This window comes from Simochromis diagramma, unplaced genomic scaffold (genome assembly GCF_900408965.1).
Source record: "Simochromis diagramma unplaced genomic scaffold, fSimDia1.1 OVJJ01000453.1, whole genome shotgun sequence".
Taxonomy (NCBI): Eukaryota; Metazoa; Chordata; class Actinopteri; order Cichliformes; family Cichlidae; genus Simochromis; species Simochromis diagramma.
In genome coordinates, this window is record NW_024387471.1 from 212,164 (window position 1) to 235,530 (window position 23,367).

Below are 23,367 nucleotides of genomic sequence, written 5' to 3' on the forward strand. Positions count from 1 at the left end.
GAACCTATTTGCTTAGTTAAATCCAGCGGGCAACTTTTATAATAAGTGTGGCTTGTGGCTCGGCTGCAGGGGTCAGCCCGCCAGAGGGACCCGCTCAGCCCAATCCGGACATCAGTGCCCCGAACCCACTGCTCCACCCCCTCTGCAGCCAAGCCACACCCCGTCACGAAACGCCAGCTTCTTTAAAGCACAGTAAAAACAGTGCAGCGAGAATGAGGCTACCACTGAGAGTCACACACTGATTAATAAATGTACCTTTGGATGATGCGCCGTCTTTACTTTCAGTCTCAGCCTTGTCCTTCTCTTCACCGTTGGCCTCGTCCACTTCCTCGTTCACCGTGGTCAGCTCCGGCTCGCTCTTATATAGCCGGTAATCTGGAGCTTGCTTTGAGTGCAATAGGAAGGAAATCTCAGGATAAGAATACATTCATACACACGTTGTTCAGCATCAGTCAGGCACACATAACACTGATATGAATTAGATGTATTTGAACTTGTTGAGGAACAGATGCACATGAATTTATTCTTTAGGATGGGGTCTGGAAATAAAAGGCGAGAGATGGCTGAGAACACTGAATCCTGTGAAATGAGGAGCTCGGGTGCATTGGCTCGGTGTACTGAAGTGTGCCAGTCACAGCAAACTGAGGATGTTGGGGGCTGATGTGGTCGGGAGAGGGTGGGGCATGAACGCGTTCAGCGATTCTTACACTGTGTGCTCCATTCCTGGTGCCGGTTTTGCGGTCTTCAGGACGATAATTGTGGGAGGGCATGGGGCCACCACGGTGCGAGTGGTGGGGGGGCACTTGAGGGGGGCGGTCTGATGAGTCGTAGTACTGGGGGAGAGGCGGGCGGGGGGGTACGCTGTTGCCCTCCTTGGGAGGACTGAGTGGCTGAGTGACTGCCTGTAGACAGTTAACACAACGGGGCTCAAAGAAAGGACAGCGCTCCTGTCATGCTGTACAAATGCTGCTCGTCACCAAGAACACTCAGCCTGACTGGACCAGTTTCTGCAAACTGGGATGGAGACACCTCGGCTTGTGCTGGAAATACTCAAACATCACTCTGACTCCAAATGTGTTCTTCTCTTCTCAGACTTGCTGTTATGGGTGCATTCACAACGACAACAACACGAACTACACTATAAGTATGTTATTAATGGAACATATCAGTGTTAGCGGTAAACACGCATCCTAACGACATGTAAAGAGCTACGGTAAGAGTCAAATATCTGGTTCCGTGAGACGGGACAGGACTTTATTTTTAGTTTTACAACTGTTCACTCTGTCTGCTACTCGCCATCGAGCGCATACTCTACAGGACCGCGGTCCCTCGTTCATCGTGGGAGTTGCGTTCTAAAAATAACCCGCGATAAGTGAAATCCGTGAAGTAGCCAACTTTATTTTTTACAATTATTATAGATGTGTTAAGGCTGTAAAACCCGTCCCTACACAGTTTATAAACTTTTCTCGCACAGGCAGGAACATTTTCACACTTTTCTCTGTTGTTTAAACTCTCAAAGTTCAAACCTTGGTAGAAAGTCCAGTATTACAGAATGAAACCAAACACACCTGCAGGTGACGACGTTTCATCGACATTGTCGTGTTCGTCAGAGAAAACTTACAAACATACAGTGCAGCACTTCGGAGTCACGCTGCTACTGATCGAAGATTTATGTAAATTGGACAAGCTGAACACATTCTGTACTGTACAGGGGACACGGCACAAGATTGATTGACACTTGTCTACAGCCAATCAGGACACAGAACACAATGTGCTGTAAAAAAAAAAAAAAGCATGCAAAATTGCACACAAAAAAATCCACGAAACAGCAATGCTGCAAAAGGTGCACCGTGTTATAGCGAGGCACCGCTGTAACTGAAGAAGCTAATCTCACCAGCATCATGGAAAGTATCTGTGGAAACGGACAAACCTGAAACGCCACAAAAACAGCTGAGCGAGCGGATTTCTACACTGAACTCAAACATCGACCTGTCCAGTACGAAACCTTTGAGCTACACAATCTCTATTCAGCTGTGAAACAACAGACAGCAAAGCCATCACACACACTCCTGCTGAACAATTTGACCACGTGCTTCATGCTAACCCTTCAGCTGGAGCTCAAACAAAGCCATCTTGGTTGGGCTAGAAAGACGCCAGAAATCTCTGAAGTCAAAACAAACGTAACTAAAACAGAATCATGTGACAGGGGTGTAATGTGCACACTGCCGTACCTCATTCTTCTGCTGGATGCAGAGTGGCTTTGAACCAAGAAAACCTATTAAACAGACAGAAATTGGAGAAAAGAGACAGAAGTGAAGAAGTTTGCGATCACTGAAGATACGTGAATACATCAGGTGCCGCTGCAAAATGGAGTTCTACATCTTCCTCACAAGATGATTCATCTTTCAGGTATCCAACACTTTGTAACGCACAGAAAACACAACATAGATTTACTGACAAGCCAAAGCAGAATATTAACAGGGTAGATTTAACCAGAAGGCTAAAGACGCGATATCACAGAATCACAAAAAATAGTCTATAACAAGGACCCTATGCAGAAAACGCACACACAGGGCCACCGTGTCCATTTCACGCTTTGTGTGTGTGAAATGGACACGGATGCACGGATATTTCACTTCACGCCAACACGAGAACAATGATGGCAAAGACAATATTAACATGTTTACGTGTATATTAAAAACAGCAGCTAGGCTGTCAGCATCACCGGGTCTCACAGTGTGTCAGTGTATTGTTGGCAGAGCCGTGTAATGACACGTTGTCATGGAAACATAAAACTAGAAACTACAACAGGGCACCAAACGTAACCGACGGTGACTATAACGGCTCTTTCTAAAAGATAAGAGTGACAACCAAGCGAAGGCCGTGACCTGACGACTGAAACGCTGCAACGAGCAAAGCTGCAAAAACAAATCAAATGTACATTTTGACACACAGAAGCAAAAAGTGGTGAAGCAGCTGCTTTTTCTTTAAACCTCCGGCAGGATCAAGATTTGGTTTTGTTCAAAGAGACTGACCGTGGTGTGTTTACAAGAACTGTTTAGAACCTTGAAATTGTATCCAAGACATCAGACACACGCATGCAAGCAAGAACGTAAGAATGTGATGGTGGAGGTGCTGAGGGAGGGCCTCACTGCTATTTGTGCTCCGCTGGGGTTTGTTCTTGGACAGCGCCTCCATCACATCCTGGATCCTCCACAGCTCTTTCTGGATCTGAATGTGCCGCTGACTTGGAGGCTCTGTCTGAAGACACACAGAGACACACATCCAAATATTCTGTTCAAAGTTAACCACCGTGTAAAGTAAGAGTGTGTGTGTGTGTGTGTGCATGCTACCTGTGGGCTGCCCAGGGCCTCCAGCTGTTCCAGTAGGTTGGATTTGGCCAGAGTAACATCTGCTTCCAGTAGGTCGTACTCCCTCCAGGAGCACTCTAGCTCCTGAAACAGGACACCAACAGCAGTCTGTTTGTGTTTATCTGTGCGGGTTTTCTTTCCCGTGTCTCCTCTTTTAGGTTCGGGAACCTTTGCCCTCTTTCTCGTCTGTCAGGTTTGCGTGGCATTTCTGTGAGTTCCCCCCGGTACATCAGTCCTAAACCAACAGACACAAGGACCAGAGACCCCGAAATCTGCAGCCGAGCAAAGACTGAACTTGTGCTTGTTCCTGAAAAGACTTCCTGCACAATCATGTGGATTCCCATCTACTATCATTAGACTGGCTGCATAGGATATGCAGGGTATGGTTTAGAGGATGGATCTCTTAGAGCCCCGATCCAGTGTGTGACCACTCACAGTGTAGCTAGAGTAGATCCAGCCTTTAGGTATGGGCTCAAAATGTGGTCATAAATATTTTGTACTTGTAAAAAAGATTTGTATGTGTAAAAAAGATTTGTGTGCGTAAAAAAGATTTGTGTGTGGACTTAGCCAAAAAAACCCTGCAAGTTATAAGTACAAATTTTGACCCTATTTTTCTTCCTTTCATCTGATTGATCAATGTCATGTCAATCACAAATGTAACAATCCAATCAGAGAACAGATGGGTTTGGCTGTCGGAGGGGCGCTTTTTTTGAACTGCAGGTTCTTGAAGGGTGATACAGTTTGAAGCTGGAGGATCTCTATATAAATATCCGATAGCAGCTAGGTCCCTTAACTTTCAGTAGCTGTTGAAAGGAAAAAGTTGTGCTATATCAGTGGTTAGAAATACCATCACCATCGGCCTGGGGCTCGGTCACTCAGGCACAGCTGGCTGCCGGCGGAGCTCACGGGCGCGTCACTGCAACTCCCCCTGGCTTCTGCTCCGCGGCTGCTGAGTGAGCCCTCATCTGGGACTCTCCTCAGCTCTTACTGGGACAGTGGCGCGGCTGCCCCTCTGTTGGTCTTCCTTGGTCTCTTGTGTTCTGGGGGCCTCTGGATGTCTGGAGTTTTGATCTCCTCCATACCTGCTTCATGCCCTGGAGGACGGGGCTGTGGCTCCCCACACTCCCTAGCAGATCGTTACATGGAGAAACCTTTGGAATGCAAGCATGCTGATCCACACAGGTATGCACACAGGTGTACACACGGGTATTCACAGACGCAGACTACAGCTTTCTTGGCTGCTGCCTCAAAGCACATTGTGCGCTGTCTATCTTGCGTGCTGCACAATATCGTTTATTATTTAGTATCTACTGATATCTACTGCTAGCTAGTTTATTGTGATGGTGCTGTTTTTTTTATTATGTTGCTCTTTGTTGTTTGCTTTCTCTTCTGTTTTTTTTCTCCATACAGGTGACCCAGGAGTTTTGTTTTTTTTGTTTGTTTGTTTGTTTTCTCTCCTCCCCCCCCCTTCTCACCGTCTCTTCTCCCCTTTGGTTTTCTTTCTCTCCCTCTCTTTCTTTCATTCTTTCTCCCTGTCCTATCCCCCAATCATGTCTGTCCCGTTTGTAGCAACTGAAAATAAAATAAATTCATAATTATAATAAAGGTCAATCAAATGGACCAATATGGCAAGGCCATGATGATCCACTTGGTAAAATAAATCCGCTTGGCATCTTTCTTGGCCTTAAGACAATTCTGATGGCTAAAGATCCAAACGGGACACAAAAAAAAGAAAAGAAAAAAAAGAAAAGAAATACCGTTATTACTTTAGGATTAGTTTAACACAACGTCAGGGCTGACCCGGGACCATTGCTGTGAGTCACAGTGCGCAGCATAAAAGTCCTTTCACATCGGTCGCAGGATGTGCTGCTAATGCTAACTGCTAACTAAAAGCTAAGGATCCAGAATTTGTTGCTGGCTGCTGAGCTCTGTGGGTTTTTGCAGCAGCTCTACCTGTACTAGATGCACCTGCTCCTTGTTGTTTCTATCTCTGACTTTATGTCCTCTACAAGAGTTTGTGGTTTTTTTGCTAGTTCTTCAAATGTTAAATAAAAACATGTATGCTAATTCATAACGAAGAAAGCTTTGTAATGAAGACTGTCATTTCCAAAACACTGCCCGCCCCCACCCCGCGGTCCGCAGCGCTGTTGAAAAGGCTGTGGAAGTCCCTGTATTAAACACGTAGTCCTGTGACACAAAAATCACCAAACTCAGACGACCACAGACTGTTTTCCTTCGTGGTGATGAAGGAAAACACTGGGTTGGCATGTAAAAGGGCATTTATTCCCTTCAAGGACCTGCAGTTCAAAAAAAGCGACAGCCAAACCCATCTGTTCTCTGATTGGATTGTTACATTTGTGATTGACATGACATTGACCAATCAGATGAAAGGAAGAAAAATAGGGTCAAAATTCGTACTTGTATCTTGCAGGTTTTTTTTGGCTAAGTCCACACACAAATATTTTTTACAAGTACAAAATATTTATGACCACATTTTGAGCCCATATTTAGGAGCTTATTTGTTATATTTAGAACATGCACCATTAAAAAAAACACAAAATAAAAGATTTAAAATGCAGATATATAACTGTCACCTGATTCTGTTTCCTTCACTGTTGTTCACATCAAAGCTGTCACAAACATAAACACAGTGGAAGCCACACCGCTATGGAAACAAAGGCTTCGGCTGCGCTACATGCTGGCGTTCTTGGAGTTGAAAGGAGGCTTTCCCAGTACTGTGACTGGTCAAAGAACAAAACATTTTCTTACTCTGTAATCATCAGGAAACGCGTCTGTAACAGCAGTGCAGAAGTATTATTGTTGTAAAGAAATGTATATTTGGGTTTGTATATTCTGGTGTTTATCAAGGAAATTAAATGAAGAGTAAAAGCTAATCAATAACCTTACCAGCATGTATCACAGTAACGCCAGTAAAAGCTGATTTTTACTCTCCATAAGGAGTCTAGGTGATGTTCCACTGTGAGACACGCAATAAATATTCAGTAGCAAGTCCTATTCCATAAAACTGTGGCTGCTTTTCCATGCATAAATGTCCCTACGTGTCGGGTGGTGATGTGTGAGAGCATGCATGCTCACAGTGCTGACTCGGGACAGCTCCCTGCAGGTGCTGAGCAGCCCATTTTGCAGCACATCTCTCTGTTGGACCAGGCTCTGTGTGGCTGCTGCATTGGAGTCACTCTGTTCACTCAGCTCCTGACTGGCAGACAGCAGCGCTGTCTCCAGAGTGTGCTGCCACACAACACACAAAAATTATTACTGCATATCCGCAAAGAGAGCAACACACATGCACAGAGTGCACAGCTGTACCTTCTCTCTGTGTAGCTGCTGCAGTTTCTCCTCCTGCATCCTCACTGCTTTGTCCTGCTCACACAGTCTGCTCAGCTTGGTCTAACACAGCCACACAAACATGCCCATCAGTAAACGTGTCTTTGAAACGTGTCAATCATTTCACTGAGAGCTGCGGCCGTCTTACATCTATGTCAGCCTCCTCTGGGCGCTGGACGAAGGCGCCGTCTTTGTAGTCATCTGAACTCGTCTGAAGAAGAGAAACAGTCAGAGATGGACACTAAGGGGCAACACATCTGGTACAACGGAGAGCTCCAGGTCAGTTTTTCAAAAAATATTAAGAAATGTCACAGAATGCATTCAGGGATTACTTCTCGACTTGTTATACACTAACAGTCAAAAGTTTGGACTCGCCTTCTCGTTTGTTGTCGTTATTTTTGCTACTTTCTACATTATAGATACAAACTGACATCAGATATATGAAGTAAGATATATGGACTCATGTAGCAAAGGAAAAACTATGTTTTATATTTTTGATTTCTGTAAGTAGCTGCTCTTTGCTTTGTTGACAGCGCTGCAAACCCTCGGTCTTCTCTCAGCGAGCTTCATGATGTTGTCACCGGAAACGGCTTCACCCGGCAGGTGAGCCTGTCAGGGTTCGTTTGTGGAATTTGTTGCCTTCTTAATGGGGTTGGGACCATCAGGTGTGTTGTGCAGAAGTCAGGTTGCTACACAGACTGTTAGAATTCATATTATGGCAAGAACCAGTCAGCTAAGTAAAGAGAAACAACAGGCCATCATTACTTTAAGAACTGAAGATCAGTCAGTTGGAAAATTGCTAAAACTTTGAATGTGTCCAAGTGCAGTCGCAAAAACATCAAGACTACGATGAAACCGTCTCACAAGAGGACGCCCCAGGAAAGGAAGACCAAGAGTCCCTCATTCATCCGAGTCACCAGCCTCAGAAATCACAAGTTAACAGCAGCTCAGATTAGAGATAAGTCTAAATCTGAGATCTTTGGTTCCAACTGCAGAAAAGGTGAACGGATGGCGTACACAGTCACCTGACCTAAACCCAGTGGAGATGGTTTGGGATGGAGCGCAGAGTGAAGGCAAAGGACCAACAAGTGCTCAGCATCTCTGGGAACTCCTTCAACACTGTTGGAAACCATTTCAGGAGACGACCTCATGAAGCTCATGGAGACGCCAAGAGTGAGCGAAGCAGGAATCAAAGGGTGGATATCAGGAAGAATCTAAGATATACAACATGTTATTTCACACGTCTTTGTTTCCTACATAATTCCACATGCGTTCATCTGTAGTTTGATGCCTTCAGTGAGAATCTGCAATATAAATATTCATGAAAAAAAAAAAAACATGAAATGAGAAGGCATGTCCAAACTTTTGACTGTGTGTTTTAATTTAATCCCACATGATATAAATTATTGTGTCAGGATTTGTTTTTCCTGAATACAGTGGGCAAAAATTCTTCATATTACACTTGTTGTTTATTACAAGAGCATGAAATGATGCAGTGATGATGGGATATTGTTGATATTTACTAATCCTGCTTGAAGCTGCTTACCCAGATGTTACCACGGCTGCTGCGGATCACATTAGAAAGTACAAACACGCATCGCCGGCGTAGCTTTAGCAAACTATAATATGCTGATAAACAAACTCTTACATTTTGCCTCCTACACTTTAGTCTGATTTGCAGCAATGAGGTTGTGCTCTACCAAGAAACAAGTCAACCTTTTTTTAAGGCAACTTTTTGTTGGAATCAGTCCCAAACAACTGTCCCAGAAAATGACCGGTGTTCACTATACAAAGTAGGGCTGCCACAAACGATTATTTTGATAGTCGACTAGTCACCGATTATTTTTGCGATTAGTCGACTAATCAGATCATCATCCATTGAACGTAAACTGTACAGCTTATTGCATCTGCTCTTATATAACTATCATTAGCTTACAGCTTGAAGTGTTTAAGGTCTGTGCTAAGTAAAAATAAAGACAAGATGAGAGTTTATTAAATTTTAATGAAATTTGCAGATTGTTTCGGTGAAGTTTAATAAACTCCTTGCTATCTAAAATATAACAGGACACCAGAGTAAATTCTCGAGCATCTCACACTTCTGATAATCAGCTGTCTGCTTGATGTTTATTCAGCTGTGTAAAAACTATAACTTTAATCTCAGCCAAACCGATTTACTCAGGAACAAATAAAATACTAAAAAAAGCCAAACAATAACATTTTAAGTTATCTAAGTGACTCATATATCATGTTTAACCTGAGTAGCGAAAGACGGCGGTGGGTTTGAAAACGATTTGCCGGGAGTCCGGTGTTCTCACGGCTCTAGTGACCTAGCCCCCGGCTAGCTATCGAGCTAGTGGGTAACAGACATCTCCGAAAACGTCGGAGCGCTTTTGAAAATATGCGGTGTCTTGATAAACTGAGCAGATATTTGAGGTTTACACAGCTACATTCTCGCCTGAAAATGTGTTAATCGTTTATTTTGTGACCCAGAAAGAATAATAAGAGTAATATTAAAACTAACTAGCTGCCGCCATTGTTGGAAACTGAGCTGGGCTGCGCTATGAATTCTGGGACACAGGCTGTATCCCAATTCAGGGTCTGCAGCCTTAAAGGCCGCATTTTAAGGCCGATTACGTCACAGCGACGTGACGAAGGCTGTCCCAATTCGAAGGCTGCTCGAAATGCGGCCCTCAAATGCGTCCTTCATTTCCCTGAATTTTAAGGCTGTGGCGGTGTAGACTTCGTGGCCCAACATATCCCAGAATGCATAGCGCGGCGGTGGGTGTGGATAATTTTGCCGGAAAAAAAAAGGCGGATGAGGGGCGCCCGAAGAGTAAACTTTAAGTACTGAATATTATGTCACTTATTTATGTGCAAATGTTTAATAACGAAGAACATTAAAACATTGCTGTTGGCCACATGTCGGCAAAGTTATGTGACATTAGTGACGTTTGTACTAACTTGGTTTTAAAGCCTTTACTTTAAAATATACGCCGTTCAATAGCTGAGCTTAATCTTACAGAGAATGATCAAAGCTCATGTAGAAACAAACAAACAAATGAACAAAAGATTTTCTCCTTCATTTCTGTCAAACAAAGCTGTATGACACGTTTCCAGCTGTTAGTATCATGGTTGCTAGGCAACCTGGGCAGTGCAACGGAGGCTAGACCGTCCCATTTCACAAGCCTCGCACTTCCGGCCTTAGCGGTCTTTAAGTACGCGGCCCTTGAGGATCGTTGAGGCTGCGTACTTTAAGGCTGCAGACCCTGAATTGGGATACAGCCACAGCTTCTTCTTCTTCGGGGTTTAACGGCAGCTGGCATCCTTGTACATGCAGTGCTGCCATCTTCTGTTTCAGTCCGTTATTACACTCTTAAATCCTGCTACTTATTCCTGCGTCTTTTGGGATCTTACAAAGCTTCAAACGACGCGTCGACTATTAAATCAGTCGTCGACGATTTTGATAGTTGACGTAATCGTGACTAGTCGACTAATCGTGGCAGCCCTAATACAAAGCATACAAAAGATGGATGTACCCTCTGGGCGTTAAAGCACACGCACCAGAGCCACAGACTTGTTTTCTGTCCTTCAGAGAAAGACTCCTGTGGCAGACGTCTATGGACTGCTTGTAACATGTCCTCACTGAACATATCCCCATGAGATTTACTATCAAATCTTATTCAACACAACACAGCGTTCATTCAGTAACTTACTGTGTGATTTAAGATTCACCATAATCACCATGTAGTGTAGATTTTAGTGCTCCAGTAGAACCAGTCCATGTACCATTTACCTAAATGTGTCCTCCACTGCTGCGGACTTCAAGGAAGGAGTGTGAGCCACACTGCGACAGTAACTGAAAGGCTGATGATCATTTGATCCAGCTTCACATTTTAACTGGATACTTTATGTAATGGATCAGAAAAAATGCCTAACAAATAAATGTCTTAGACGTGTGTTAGGTAACAACAGGAAACAGCCCACGAGTCTCTCTCCTGCTTCACACTGAAAATCAAAAATTCTCTTAAAGTTAAGAAGTCTCTTAGAAGTTTAAAAAACAACAAAAACCTAACATCACCTGTAAAGCTCACTGACTAACATTTTCTACCTGTTTGTTTAGTTTGTGCATAAACAGAAATGTAAAATTACCAATCTGTGGTCTCAGGGAAAGCTCAAGTGTGTTGAAAACATCCCTGCTCTAATGATCTCTGCTGCTGTCACTGCAGATCCACAGTGCAGTGGTTTATAAATTCACGTAGCAAGCAAATGGCTGCTAGTTCCTTTGGGGGTGCATCAAAAAGGGCATGTGCCAAATCAAGCATGTTGTGGTCTCGTGACAAGGAAAATTTGAAGGTACCATTAACTGTGTGCAGAGTAAAAGCGTGATTCCCAGATCACGAGAGATTCTACTTTTACTAATGAGTGACTAAAGAGTGGAACCAAGTCCACAGAGATAACCCCACGCCATAATCCCCCCTCCACCAAACTTGGCACAATGCAGTCAGACAAGTACAGTTCTTCTGACAACAACCAAACCCAGACTCGTTCATTGGCTTGCCAAATGGAGAAGCATGATTCATCACTCCAGAGAGCACATCTCCACTGCTCTAGAGTACAGCGGCAGTGTGCTTGAATGCAGCTGCTTGGTCACAGGAACCCACAGGAAGTTCTCTGCGCTCTGCTCTCTAGCTAAGCTGAAGTTTGGAGGTCTGTGGAGGTTGACTTAGCAGAAAGCTGGCAGCCTCTGTGCACTATGTCTCGATGCACGCTCAATCATCCAGGCCCCATCCTATCACAGTACTAAACTGGACTTCACTGAGCTCCTGAAAGCAACCACTCTGCATGCCTTGGTGGTTGACCTTATGAGCCTGTGTAAAACGATTATACATGAATTCAGCGGTTTGGATGGGTTAGTGAAGACTTTTGGCAATATAGAGCAGTTCCAGCTTATAACTCAACCTAAAACATCGACTGTCCTGAGATTGACCAACTGTGTCCTTCTGCTTCTACCCATATACAGATTCTTTGGTATTCTTGTAAAGAAATCTGACACGGTTTCCTGAAATGTCATGTCAGTTTTTAGTTTTCAAAAAAACAAACCTGTAATACAAACACATTAAACCAGTCAAGCATTCCCCAAGTAAACCTCAACAATAAACACTGCTGTGTGACAGGAGACGCCATCGCTCTGACACTCATTGCAGCCACAAATCATGCTCAGTTCCAGGTGCATAAAGAAAGGAAAGCAGTGAAATGAGATGTGCAGGAAACAAAAAGAACGTCACATACACTTCAAACATTGCAATAGGTGACACATAGGAAGGATCACTGTGGAACAACTGACAGATGAACTGACTGCATCCAAAACATGATAACTAGGTTAACAGTGGAGGGGATGATGTGGATAGACAACTACTGGAAACATCTGGCTTGAGTCTGCTCCCCCTCATTCAAAAATATAGAGTTCTGCAAGAAATAACTTGGACGTAAACTTTGGATAAGAAAACCAAAAGACCAAGATTTATCAGCAGCAATAGTTTCATAAATGCATTTTCCTCTAAATGTTTGATATTTCATGTTGAGAGGGGATTTTTCACTTTAAAAATGAATAAATAAATGACTTGCTGAACGAAATCGTGCAACTTTGGTGCTCCAGCATGTAAAGATAAACTGAAGGTTGACTGTGTGACACGTCCCTAACAGAGATGCCTGCACAGTGACTCAAGCCAGAACCTGCCTAAGACCTTACTTGCTGGTAGAGTTGTGGCCTTGGTGCAGAGTTCTCAATCATAGTGTGAATCATGAAGATTAGAGGCTCATTCTCCTTCGTCTAGCGGAGCGCCGTGGAGAAAGAAGATACAGTGATGTAATAACACAGCTATAACTGTTGCTGGAGGACGAAATACTGTTTAATAACTGCTTTGTAAACAAAACTGGAAGACAAAAAGTAGGATAAACACACCTGTGACAGTTTAGTGTTCTGTCACTCCACCTCTGACCAATCTTATTCTAAAGCCTTTCTGATCAATCCTAACTGTCACCTCAAATCTATAATAACCTGCAAAGAAATGTCAGGTCATGTATACAACCAAAGAGCAATATTTATGATATTTCTCCAAGGAGGTGCTTTTGGATTTTTGGATGTAATTAAAAAACAACAAGTCTTCATTGAGTCAGTGGTTTCTAGGTATGACCAAGGACCAAATGATATTTGTCCCAGGTGAGGTACTGCAGTTCTCCCATAGGATTGACCTAATCACAGATTTAATGCACATACACTATGTTGCCAAAAGTATCTGCTTGCTTGCACTCACAGGCATATGAACTTGAGTGACTTCCTATTCTGAATCCATAGGGTTAAATATGATGCCAGCCCTCCCTTTGCAGCTATACCAGCTTCTGTTCTCCTGGGAAGGTTTTCCACGAGGTTTAGGAACGTGTTTATGGGAATTTTTTGGCCATTCTTTGAGATGTGCATTTGTGAGGACAGACACTGATGTTGGACTTGGCCCGGCTCGCAGTCTCTGCTCTTTTTCATCTCAAAAGAGTTCTATCAGGTTGAGATCAGGACTCTTCAGTTAATCTCTTCCATAACAAGCTCGCTCACTAATGTCTCTATGGACCATACTTTGTGCACTGCTGTGCAGTTATAGTGGAACTGGAATTCTCAAACTGATCCCACAAAGCTGGGAGCATGAAACTGTCCAAAATGTTTTGGTGTGGTGAAGCATTAAGAGTTGCTTTCAATGGAAAAAGGAGCTGAACTCCTCAAAAAAGAAAAAGAAAAAGAAAAAAATCCCAACTTATATACTTATATACCCCATCTTACAAACTTTACGACTGGTAAATGCAGTCAGGCAAATATCGCTCTCCTCCATCGGACTGCCAGGAAAAGTGTGATTCAGCACTCAACTGATGCTTTACATTGCACTCGGTGATATAAGGCTTGGATACAGATACTCGGCTATGGAAACCAATTCCATGAAGGTTTTAGACACTGTTCCTCCTGAAGGTTGGAGGTCTGTAGTGACTGATTCTGCAGAACACTGGTCATTTCTGCACCCGCTGACCCTACTCTTTGATTTTATGTAGCCTCTACTTTGTGACTGAGTTTCTGCGATTTCTAATCCTTTTCACTTTGTTCCAATAGCCCTAACAGTTGACTGAGAACTATTTAGCAGCAAGGAAATTTCACAACTGTACTGGGTGCACTGGTGGCACGATATGGTACCATGATGGAATTCACTGAGCTCCTTAGACCAACCCATTCTCAAATAGTCTGCATGCCTGTGAGCTTAATCTTCACACCTTTGACCACGAAAGTCACTTTGATGATTTGGAGGGGTAAATGGTAAATAGCGCTTTACTAGTCCCTAAGGACTAGTAAAGCGCTTTACACTACAGTCATCCACCCATTCACACACACATCCACACACTGGTGATGGCAGCTACATTGTAGCCACAGCCACCCTGGGGCGCACTGACAGAGGCGAGGCTGCCGGACACTGGCGCCACTGGGCCCTCTGACCACCACCAGTAGGCAACGGGTGAAGTGTCTTGCCCAAGGACACAACGACTGAGACTGTTGGAGCCGAGACTCGAACCGGCAGCCTTCCAATTAAAAGACAAACTGCCAACTCTTGAGCCACGATTGGTGTGTCAATACTTTTGGCAATATCGTGTAGGGTTTTAAAATTTCCGTACAATGAATATCAACTTGCAAAGACAATGAACATCAGTTTGCTTCGAATTTCAGCAGCATGAAAGTAAAGACATGTTATACACCAGCAGTCCCCAACGTTTTTTTTGCACCACGGACTGGTTTATGTTCGACAATCCAGTCTGTAAGTCTGACGTCATCAGCTGTGCCTGGGCCCAGACTACGATGCAGCTCCCAAAGTCAAACAAACACTGCGGCATCACTGAGAGTTAAAAACTGTAAATTCTTTCATCTTTAATGAAATGATCAGTGGCAATAAAAACAGAGAGGCCGACAGTGAACACTGACTGTTTTTAGGGGCTTGTTCAAATTAAATGGAACAAAATACAAAGTATTAAAACATGTTAAAAACACAGCAGCCTTAATAAACACAGAGGGCCGGGAGGCAGGATTCATCAGGTCATCACTTAATGACCAGATATTTTCACGGACCGGCCTTTAAGGTGTTGCGTATAAATACAGCAAAATAAAACTAGTACCGGTACCAAAAAAAGAAGATTTATTCATAACACACGTGAAAAGACCCAGGGAAACAGAGTTAACGATAAAAACCGCTAGAAACCCTGAAAACCATAAGTTTCACACCAAGCCTCAACTCTCGCGGCCCGGCACCAAACGACTCACGGACCGGGGGTTGGGGACCGCTGTTATACACAGTGTATCAGAGTTTTTAGAGGCCACGATGCAAAGCACCTGCCCATAAAGCTTTCTAGGGTCCATTCACTTCTGTATTAGATGTTATACCCTTTACATTTCTATCTAAAGGTAGAATTTCATGTAGTTTCATGCTAAATAGTCATGTAGACAATTCAGGCTCTGATGTGGTTTCCTTCTCTTTCTTTTCTTTTTTCTTTATGCTTGTATAAAATGTGGTGTGAGGCAAAGATAAAGGCAGAGAATAACTAAGAAAGCTGAAAATAACTCCCTTCCACAAAGACTATGTTTTCACAGAAGGACGACCTTTTCAGCACTGAGCAGTCCTGTTCAATAATAGAGGGAAGGCTAGTCCTACCTAACAGGCTGAAAATAAACAGCACATTTCGATGCCTGATCCTGGTATGACATGTGCAAACTGCCAACAGATTATGTTTTCCCAGAAGGATGAGCATGCTGAAGAAGAAGAATGTGCTCAGAGATGTCAACGTCCTGGCAATCTTAAATAGCCCAGTGTGTGCAGGTCATGAAAACAACCTGGTGATAAATATCACTACAGGTTCAGTCTTTTTTTTAAAAGATCCAACTGAAATCTGGAAAGTAATTAAAGAGAATCCAACATAACTGCATCACAGTAACAACGTGCTTCTTACAAGGAATAAGTTAACAGTAGTGTAGTGTTTATAGTGTAGTGTTTATAGTGTTTATAGTGTAGTGTTTATAGTGTTTATAGTGTAGTAGGGCTGCCACAAACGATTATTTTGATAGTCGACTAGTCACCGATTATTTTTGCGATTAGTCGACTAATCAGATCATCATCCATTGGACGTTAAACGTACAGCTTATTGCACCAGCAGCATCTGCTCTTATATAACTATCATTAGCTTACAGCTTTAAGTGTTTAAGGTCTGCGCTAAGTAAAAATAAAGACAAGATGATAGTTTATTAAATTTTAATGAAATTTGCAGATTGTTTCGGTAAAGTTTAATAAACTCCTTGCTATCTAAAATATAACAGGACACCGGAGTAAATTCTCGAGCATCTCACACTTCTGATAATCAGCTGTCTGCTTGATGTTTATTCAGCTGTGTAAAAACTATAACTTTAATCTCAGCCAAACCGATTTACTCAGGAACAAATAAAATACTGAAAAAAAGCCAAACAATAACATTTTTAAGTTATCTAAGTGACTCATATATCATGTTTAACCTGAGTAGCGAAAGACGGCAGTGGGTTTGAAAATGATTTGCCGGGAGTCCGCTGTTATCCCCGGCTCTAGTGAGCCTTGCCCCCGGCTAGCTATCGAGCTAGTGGGTAACAGACGTCTCCGAAAATGTCGGAGCGCTTTTGAAAATATGTGGTGTCTTGATAAACTGAGCAGATATTTGAGGTGTACAGAGCTACATTCTCATCTGAAAATATGCTAAATGTTTATTTTGTGACCCAGAAAGAATAATAAGAGTAATATTAAAGCTAACTAGTTGCCGCCATTGTTGACAACTGAGCAGAACTGTCACTACCCGATCCGTACCAGAAACCTGATCGGTACCCCGCATGCGCGAAAGGTGTCTACTTCCGGTCGAAGCGTTTTACGATAGTTACGGGTCAGAGTATCTGTTAAGATGTTAAGAATAACAAGTATCTCTTAAAATGTTTCCGATAATAAAACATTTAATATAATGTAGACAAAAACAAAAATATAAAAAGATAGTTACGGATCAGGACTCCCGATCCGTGCCGCGCATGTGCAGGGCTTTTCTTCTTCTTCTGTTCGTTTAATGGCAGTGTACTCCCCAGTGTACGAGGATACCGCCACCTGCTGACTGAGCAAATGAACCCTATTGTAAACTGAATTAGCGTCATTACAAACGTGTGTTAAATTTGATTTAGTGATAGTCGAGTGTGTTTATGCTTGTCTGTGTGGAGAGGATTGTTGGAATAGTGATGATGATGTCCGCTATCACTGTCAATTGTCAGTAAACACTTCATCTGGCTGCTGAATCTTCACGTGACATATTACAAAGTCAGTATTATTAACTCTGTCATTAGGCACCATTCTTCTTATTTGACGGTGCTGTTGTTCAATCGGGGAACGCTCTCTGTTGAGGAGAAAAGCAAAAATTTGTTGCGGATACGGATTATCCATTGTTTAAATGTCCCCGTAGTCAAAAAGGAGGCAGAGCTGTTGAGAAATGCTAGGAGCTAACTGGGTGCTAACCGTGTCATTCAAATATATTGAATGTCGCAATGTTGGCAAAGAGAGGAAGTGACGTAAGATTTGCGCATGCGGGGTACCGATCGGGTTTCCGGTACGGATCGGGTAGTGGCAAGGGCTGCGCTATGAATTCTGGGACACAGCTTCTTCTTCTTCGGGGTTTAACGGCAGCTGGCATCCTTGTACATGCAGTGCTGCCATCTTCTGTTTCAGTCCGTTATTACACTCTTAAATCCTGCTACTTATTCCTGCGTCTTTTGGGATCTTACAAAGCTTCAAACGACGCGTCGACTATTAAATCAGTCATCGACGATTTTGATAGTCGACGTAATCGTGGCAGCCCTATAGTGTAGTGTTTATAGTGTAGTGTAGTGTTTATAGTGTTTATAGCTTCACAAACTGCGGATTCAAACAAGTAGCTGCATTATAATATAGACTTCATACTCATATATGATTCGCAACCAGTTTCAAGTCTTTGCAAGTTGAGCTTCAAACTTCATACATACTTAACGTCACTGAACCCAACAGCTATCTACAAATTAGCCCACTGAACAAAGCATTGGGCAAAAGTGCTACAAATGCTGCAGGAAGTTTGTAATGCAATTTCAGCTTCAGAATGAAAGATTCTGAATAAACACGCAAAGAAATAAAGGATAAAATAGATCATTGTAAATGTGTGTACATTTACAGAAGATTTTCTGGAAACAAGCAAATGTTCTCTTCCAGTAAGTGAAAACTGGATCTTCCCATGACTCACAAAATGTTTTATTTGATTTAAGACAAGAGGAGCAGAGTGCTCACCTGACTTTCCAGGTATATAAGGTTCCTCTGGAGATGATGGAAGAGAACATCAGTCTTCAGTAGCCAAGAAGGAAGGAGAGAAGAAATAGGAAAAGTTTGGTAGACACATTAGTACAGAGGCAAAAGCAGGAAAGGAAAAGACAAAGTTACAGAGGAAGAGTTCACAAAAACAGAAGAGAGAGAGAATGACAGCAAAGAATTTGAATCTTAACCTCAGTTTATGTACAATCGTCCCTAAATATCATTATGGCTTCGTTGCAATGATCAGAGTAAGAATTTAATAATAGTTGGTAATGAGTAATCAGTAAAAATATCACTCAATCTGTATGAATCTGCATGATAGAGCAGGCACGCAGGACTTCAGTGCAGACGGTCGTGACTCAGAATTCGGTGAAACACGGCACAAACATCACCGAGGTCTATATCACACGCATTTTTGTAAAAACTTGGAGTTGCAGTTTGTCAGGAGCATTCTGGACTTTTTCTTTAACTTTCACATGGTTGTGACATTTTTTCTACCGGAGGCATGTGCTAGGAGCATAAACGACTGCGGCGAGGTGGCAGCTGGGTGCCCCTTCATACCAACACAGAGCTTTTTCATTCTTCACCACGACTGACATGTTGGAATCAGCAGTCCAACTCCATCCTTTTCAAACTTCAAACAAGATCCAGCGCCACATTAAATCAGGCTATGGCTTTGCTTTGGTAGGCACACTCTCTAAATTTAAAACAGGTCTTGACCTCATCTGCCCAGTAACAAGGTGACTGATGTAAAAATGTACAAGTCACATTTTATTGTCTTTGGGAATGGGAATGTTCAGCCCACTCATTGGCCAGATGTGTCTGGGGCGGCAAACTAAATTCACGACATGACGGTGGAATATCTGTCACGCCATCTCCACACGCAGCGTGGAATAACTTCTTGATCTTCAATACATAAAAGAAGACAGATACAACATACATACTGATGGGCTCAAAGCAGCACGTCATGCACGTGTCGTGTGACCATCACAGCTAAATACTAAATACTTTGTTTTAAAAAGTAAAACAAAGTATTCCTCTGTATTTGAATTATGAAGGGATTATGTTCCTGAATGTTTAAACGTGAATTCTTTATGTTCAGAATAACAAAGAAAATGAAATGATTTCACTGATTTTAAAGTTTAGACTTTGTGTTAAACCATGTAAGTCAGATATATGAGTTGTGGGTGGACATCGGATGATTACATGTCAACAACTTTATTAGACGACCAAAATGTGAAGATGTGACGTCCGGTGAAGGAAGGTGGAGGACGGGTGAGCAGGTGTAAATGTGGGGTGTAAAAGAGATTCTTCCTTTAGTCTTCTGTGCGATGAGCAGTTCAGAACATTGGATCTAAACAGGTCACCGTTTAAACTCCCCGCAGAGACGCGAGAGGGGGAACCGAAGTCCAACCTGTGAACTCATTAATCGACTTTGGGATTTTGTCTTTTCATCAGCTCATTTTTGCCGTGTTAGATGGTTGAATTGACTACATCACACTTCGACTGAATGCTGCTTTCCTATTGGGTGATTATCATGGGGATAAGTGCATCTTTGGGCCTAGTTGAGATTCAAGATTCTTTATTTGTCCCGTGCATAGTTATACAGGTGTAACACGCAGCGAAAGGTGACCTGATACGCTCCTCTGTGCAAAGAAAAAAAGAGCCTATATACAGTGAATGAGTATATACAAGTGGGTGAGTTATGTACATTATATAAATAGAAATAAAATAAAACAATCTGGATGTGCTCATCGATCTCCAAGCTCTCCTCACCAAAGACAAGAACAAACTCAGCTCAGAGTTAGTTAGATAAGTATTCAGGTGATTTGATGATTGTTTTGTGATTTTGTTTGTTTGCTTCGTCTCCTGCGAAACTTCTTTGATAACATTTCCTGCAATTAAAGTCTAAATTGTGGAAATGGACCTTTTAAGCTTTTGTGAAATAGTAAAGGTAACAGTCTGAGCATTATTCTTTATTCCTGTAAATAGCTCACACAGGCTGGCCTGGCAGTCAAAAATAACCTTTCCTCGGAGCCTGCTGTCAATTCTACTAAAATAATCCCAGAAATTACAAGTGCCACGATCCATGGGGGAGCTACAGGTGGGACTGATAGAATTTGGCTATTCAGGTTTCTTTTCTTTTGTCTGGAGGGAAGACACCTGGATGACTCGGAGGCAGTTAGGACTGGGCGACTGGACAAACCCATCCACCATTAATGCCACAACAATACTTCACAGTGACACTGTTTCTTTGTGTTTAAATAAAAAAGAGGTAAGCATAGAGTGAGGGTTAGGGAGGTGAGTCAATACAGCCGGCTGACTGCTGTCTAATTCCATGAACATGAAGACCAAGTTTGAGGGACCTCGTGAAACAGTTTTGAATCATTTGACAGTCAGTATTTTTTGCTAGTTTGTGTCTACGTGCAGCACCAGCACAGTTTATCCACGCAGCTCGCTAATCTTAGAACTATCGTCTTTTGTCAAAATATGGTCACAAAAGTCAACGTAGCCGTGGTTACAGGATAACATCGAGCCATCAAGATGCCAAATCCAAATGATGGAGGTGACATCTTTTACATACAGTCTATGATTTAAACCAAAACACGAGATTTTTCCAAACCGAGCAGACACGACGTCTAAACCAGACGATGAATAGCGGTCCTCTTGCAGATACATACAAATGCACACAGTGTGTGTTTTGACTGCTTGGCTGGGAAAGCACAAATACGTGCATGCACAAACACATACACTCAGAGCTGACCTTTGCGTTGTGCCCTTCCATACCAACGGCCATTAGCTGAGCTACTGTGTGTTCCCGCAGGCTGTTGAGCTCCGCCTGCTGCCGGCGAAGCTTGATCAGCAGCAGTGTCAGCTCCTCCGGCTGCACAGAGCAACACACAGAGAACCACTGCAATGCATTTCTGGCTCATTTGCTAGAACAAATTAAAGGCAACACATAATTCCAGCACTACAAGATAAAGTATTTATCAACACGAGATGAGTCCTTGTTGTGAAGGTAGAATGACACTGAGTGAAACGCCACGACATTTCTGTTGATCAAGTGTGAGCTCAGAGCTTCACTGTCGCCACACATGGAGCCTACGACACAACTTCAGAGCAAAGACCAACACACACACACGCACGCACACACACAAACACACACGCGCACACACAACACACACGCGCACACAAGCCTCACTCACCTCACTCACACCGCAACCGCACTACACGCACTCCTCAACGCGCACACACACACGCACGCACGCACGCACACACACACGCACGCACGCACGCGCACACGCACACACACTCACACGCACGAACGCGCACACACGCACACGCTCACTCACACACACACACTCACACACGCGCGCACACACACACACACACGCACGAACGCGCACACACACACGCTCACTCACTCACACACACTCACACACGCGCGCACACACACACACACACGCTCGCTCACTCACACGCACGCACGCTCACTCACACGCACACATGCACGCACACATGCACGCACACACACAAACACACGCGCGCACGCACGCACACACACGCGCGCACACACGCGCGCACACACACACACGCACACACACACTCACACACGCGCGCACACACACACACGCACACACACACTCACACACGCGCGCACACACACACGCACACACACACGCACACACGCGCGCACACACACACGCTCGCTCACTCACTCACACGCACGCACGCGCACGCACACACACAAACACACGCGCGCACGCACGCACACACACTCGCGCACGCACACACGCACACACACGCTCACTCACACGCACACACACACACGCACTCACTCACTCACACACACACACGCACTCACTCGCACACACACACAAGCACTCACTCGCACACACACACACGAACGCGCACACACACGCACTCACTCACTCACACACACACACGCACTCACTCACACACACACACGAACGCGCACACACACGCACTCACTCACACACACACGCACGAACGCGCACACACACACGCACGAACGCGCACACACACGAACGCGCGCACACACCCAAACACACGCGCGCACGCACGCACACACACTCACTCACACACACGCACGAACGTGCACACACACACGGTCACTCACACTCACACACACACAAACACACTCACTCACACACACGCACGCACACACACACGCTCACTCACACACACACACACACACGCGCGCACACACACACACACACGCTCACTCACACGCACACACGAACGCGCGCACACACACACACACACACGCGCGCACACACACACACTCACACGCGCGCACACACACAAACACACTCACGCACGCACACGCACACACACACGCTCACACACACGCTCACTCACACACACACGTTCTGCTGGACATTAAAAAATGAAGTTCCTGGAAATGTGGCTCTCGTTGACCTAATGACTTTACCGGAGGCTTACTCGCCAGTGAGCTCTTCATTTGGTTGCTATTTATGGTGTGATGTACAAAGACTCGATGTGACTGGCACCCATTAAAATAAAACAACACACCACTGTGTAGAAACCAGTGCAAAATGTTTAACCATCAACATTTTATAGTTGATCAAACCAAAACACAGATGTCACTCTTCTTTAACAGTGGAGGCGGAGCACACGGTGAATGTCATGGTGCTGCTTACCGTCTTGCCCTGCAGAGACTGTGGAGTGATAGTCTGAGATGGGATGCCAACTGCAATGGATCGTCGATCAGCTGTGTATCCGTACTAGAAGAGGACAGAGTTCATCACATTCACTTAAGGCAGTGTTCCTACTCTCTGCCACATATAGCTATGAGATATTTGCTCAGCTGTATGAAACCCCTGTAAACTGTAGATGTTGACAAACGTCAGACGGGAGCTTTTCAGTTTTTCCAAAGGTTTTGGTCGCTCCTCTTTTCTCTTGTATATTTCTGAAATCAAAACATCTTTATATTCCTCCATATCGGAAGAAGCCAGCTGAAGTGGTTCAGGCATCTGACAAGGATGACTCCTGAGGGCCTCCTACGTGAGGTTTTCCAGGCATATCCCACTGGGAGGAAGCTCTGGGACACACCCATGACATGCTACAAAAATTACATCTCTTGGCTGGCTTGGGAATGTCTTGTTATTTCCCCAGAAGAGCTGGAGCTTCTCACCCTCTCTATCAAGCACATTTCGTGACAAACACACATGCATTTTCTCCCGCTTTCCTTTTTC

General features: G+C 43.8%; 1 protein-coding gene across 7 annotated transcripts in view; it reads right to left on the bottom strand.

Annotated features, from left to right (window-relative positions):
- Nucleotides 1-23,367, bottom strand: part of LOC120723548 (pleckstrin homology domain-containing family A member 5-like) — a 162,282-nt gene that overhangs the window by 20,571 nt on the left and 118,344 nt on the right. For 5 of the 7 annotated variants that reach the window (XM_040015044.1, XM_040015042.1, XM_040015041.1 and 2 more), the window contains 12 exons: nucleotides 22,813-22,896; nucleotides 20,892-21,011; nucleotides 18,107-18,160; nucleotides 12,466-12,546; nucleotides 6,865-6,927; nucleotides 6,699-6,779; nucleotides 6,468-6,620; nucleotides 3,354-3,455; nucleotides 3,153-3,261; nucleotides 2,232-2,275; nucleotides 708-902; nucleotides 256-385 (listed from right to left, as the gene is read on the bottom strand). In XM_040015044.1, coding sequence (XP_039870978.1) covers nucleotides 256-385; nucleotides 708-902; nucleotides 2,232-2,275; nucleotides 3,153-3,261; nucleotides 3,354-3,455; nucleotides 6,468-6,620; nucleotides 6,699-6,779; nucleotides 6,865-6,927; nucleotides 12,466-12,546; nucleotides 18,107-18,160; nucleotides 20,892-21,011; nucleotides 22,813-22,896 — 1,216 coding nt within the window. Of the gene's footprint in view, nucleotides 1-255; nucleotides 386-707; nucleotides 903-2,231; nucleotides 2,276-3,152; nucleotides 3,262-3,353; nucleotides 3,456-3,553; nucleotides 3,607-6,467; nucleotides 6,621-6,698; nucleotides 6,780-6,864; nucleotides 6,928-12,465; nucleotides 12,547-18,106; nucleotides 18,161-20,891; nucleotides 21,012-22,812; nucleotides 22,897-23,367 lie in introns of those variants that run through there. The other 2 variants (XM_040015045.1, XM_040015047.1) reach the window with 2 other exon arrangements.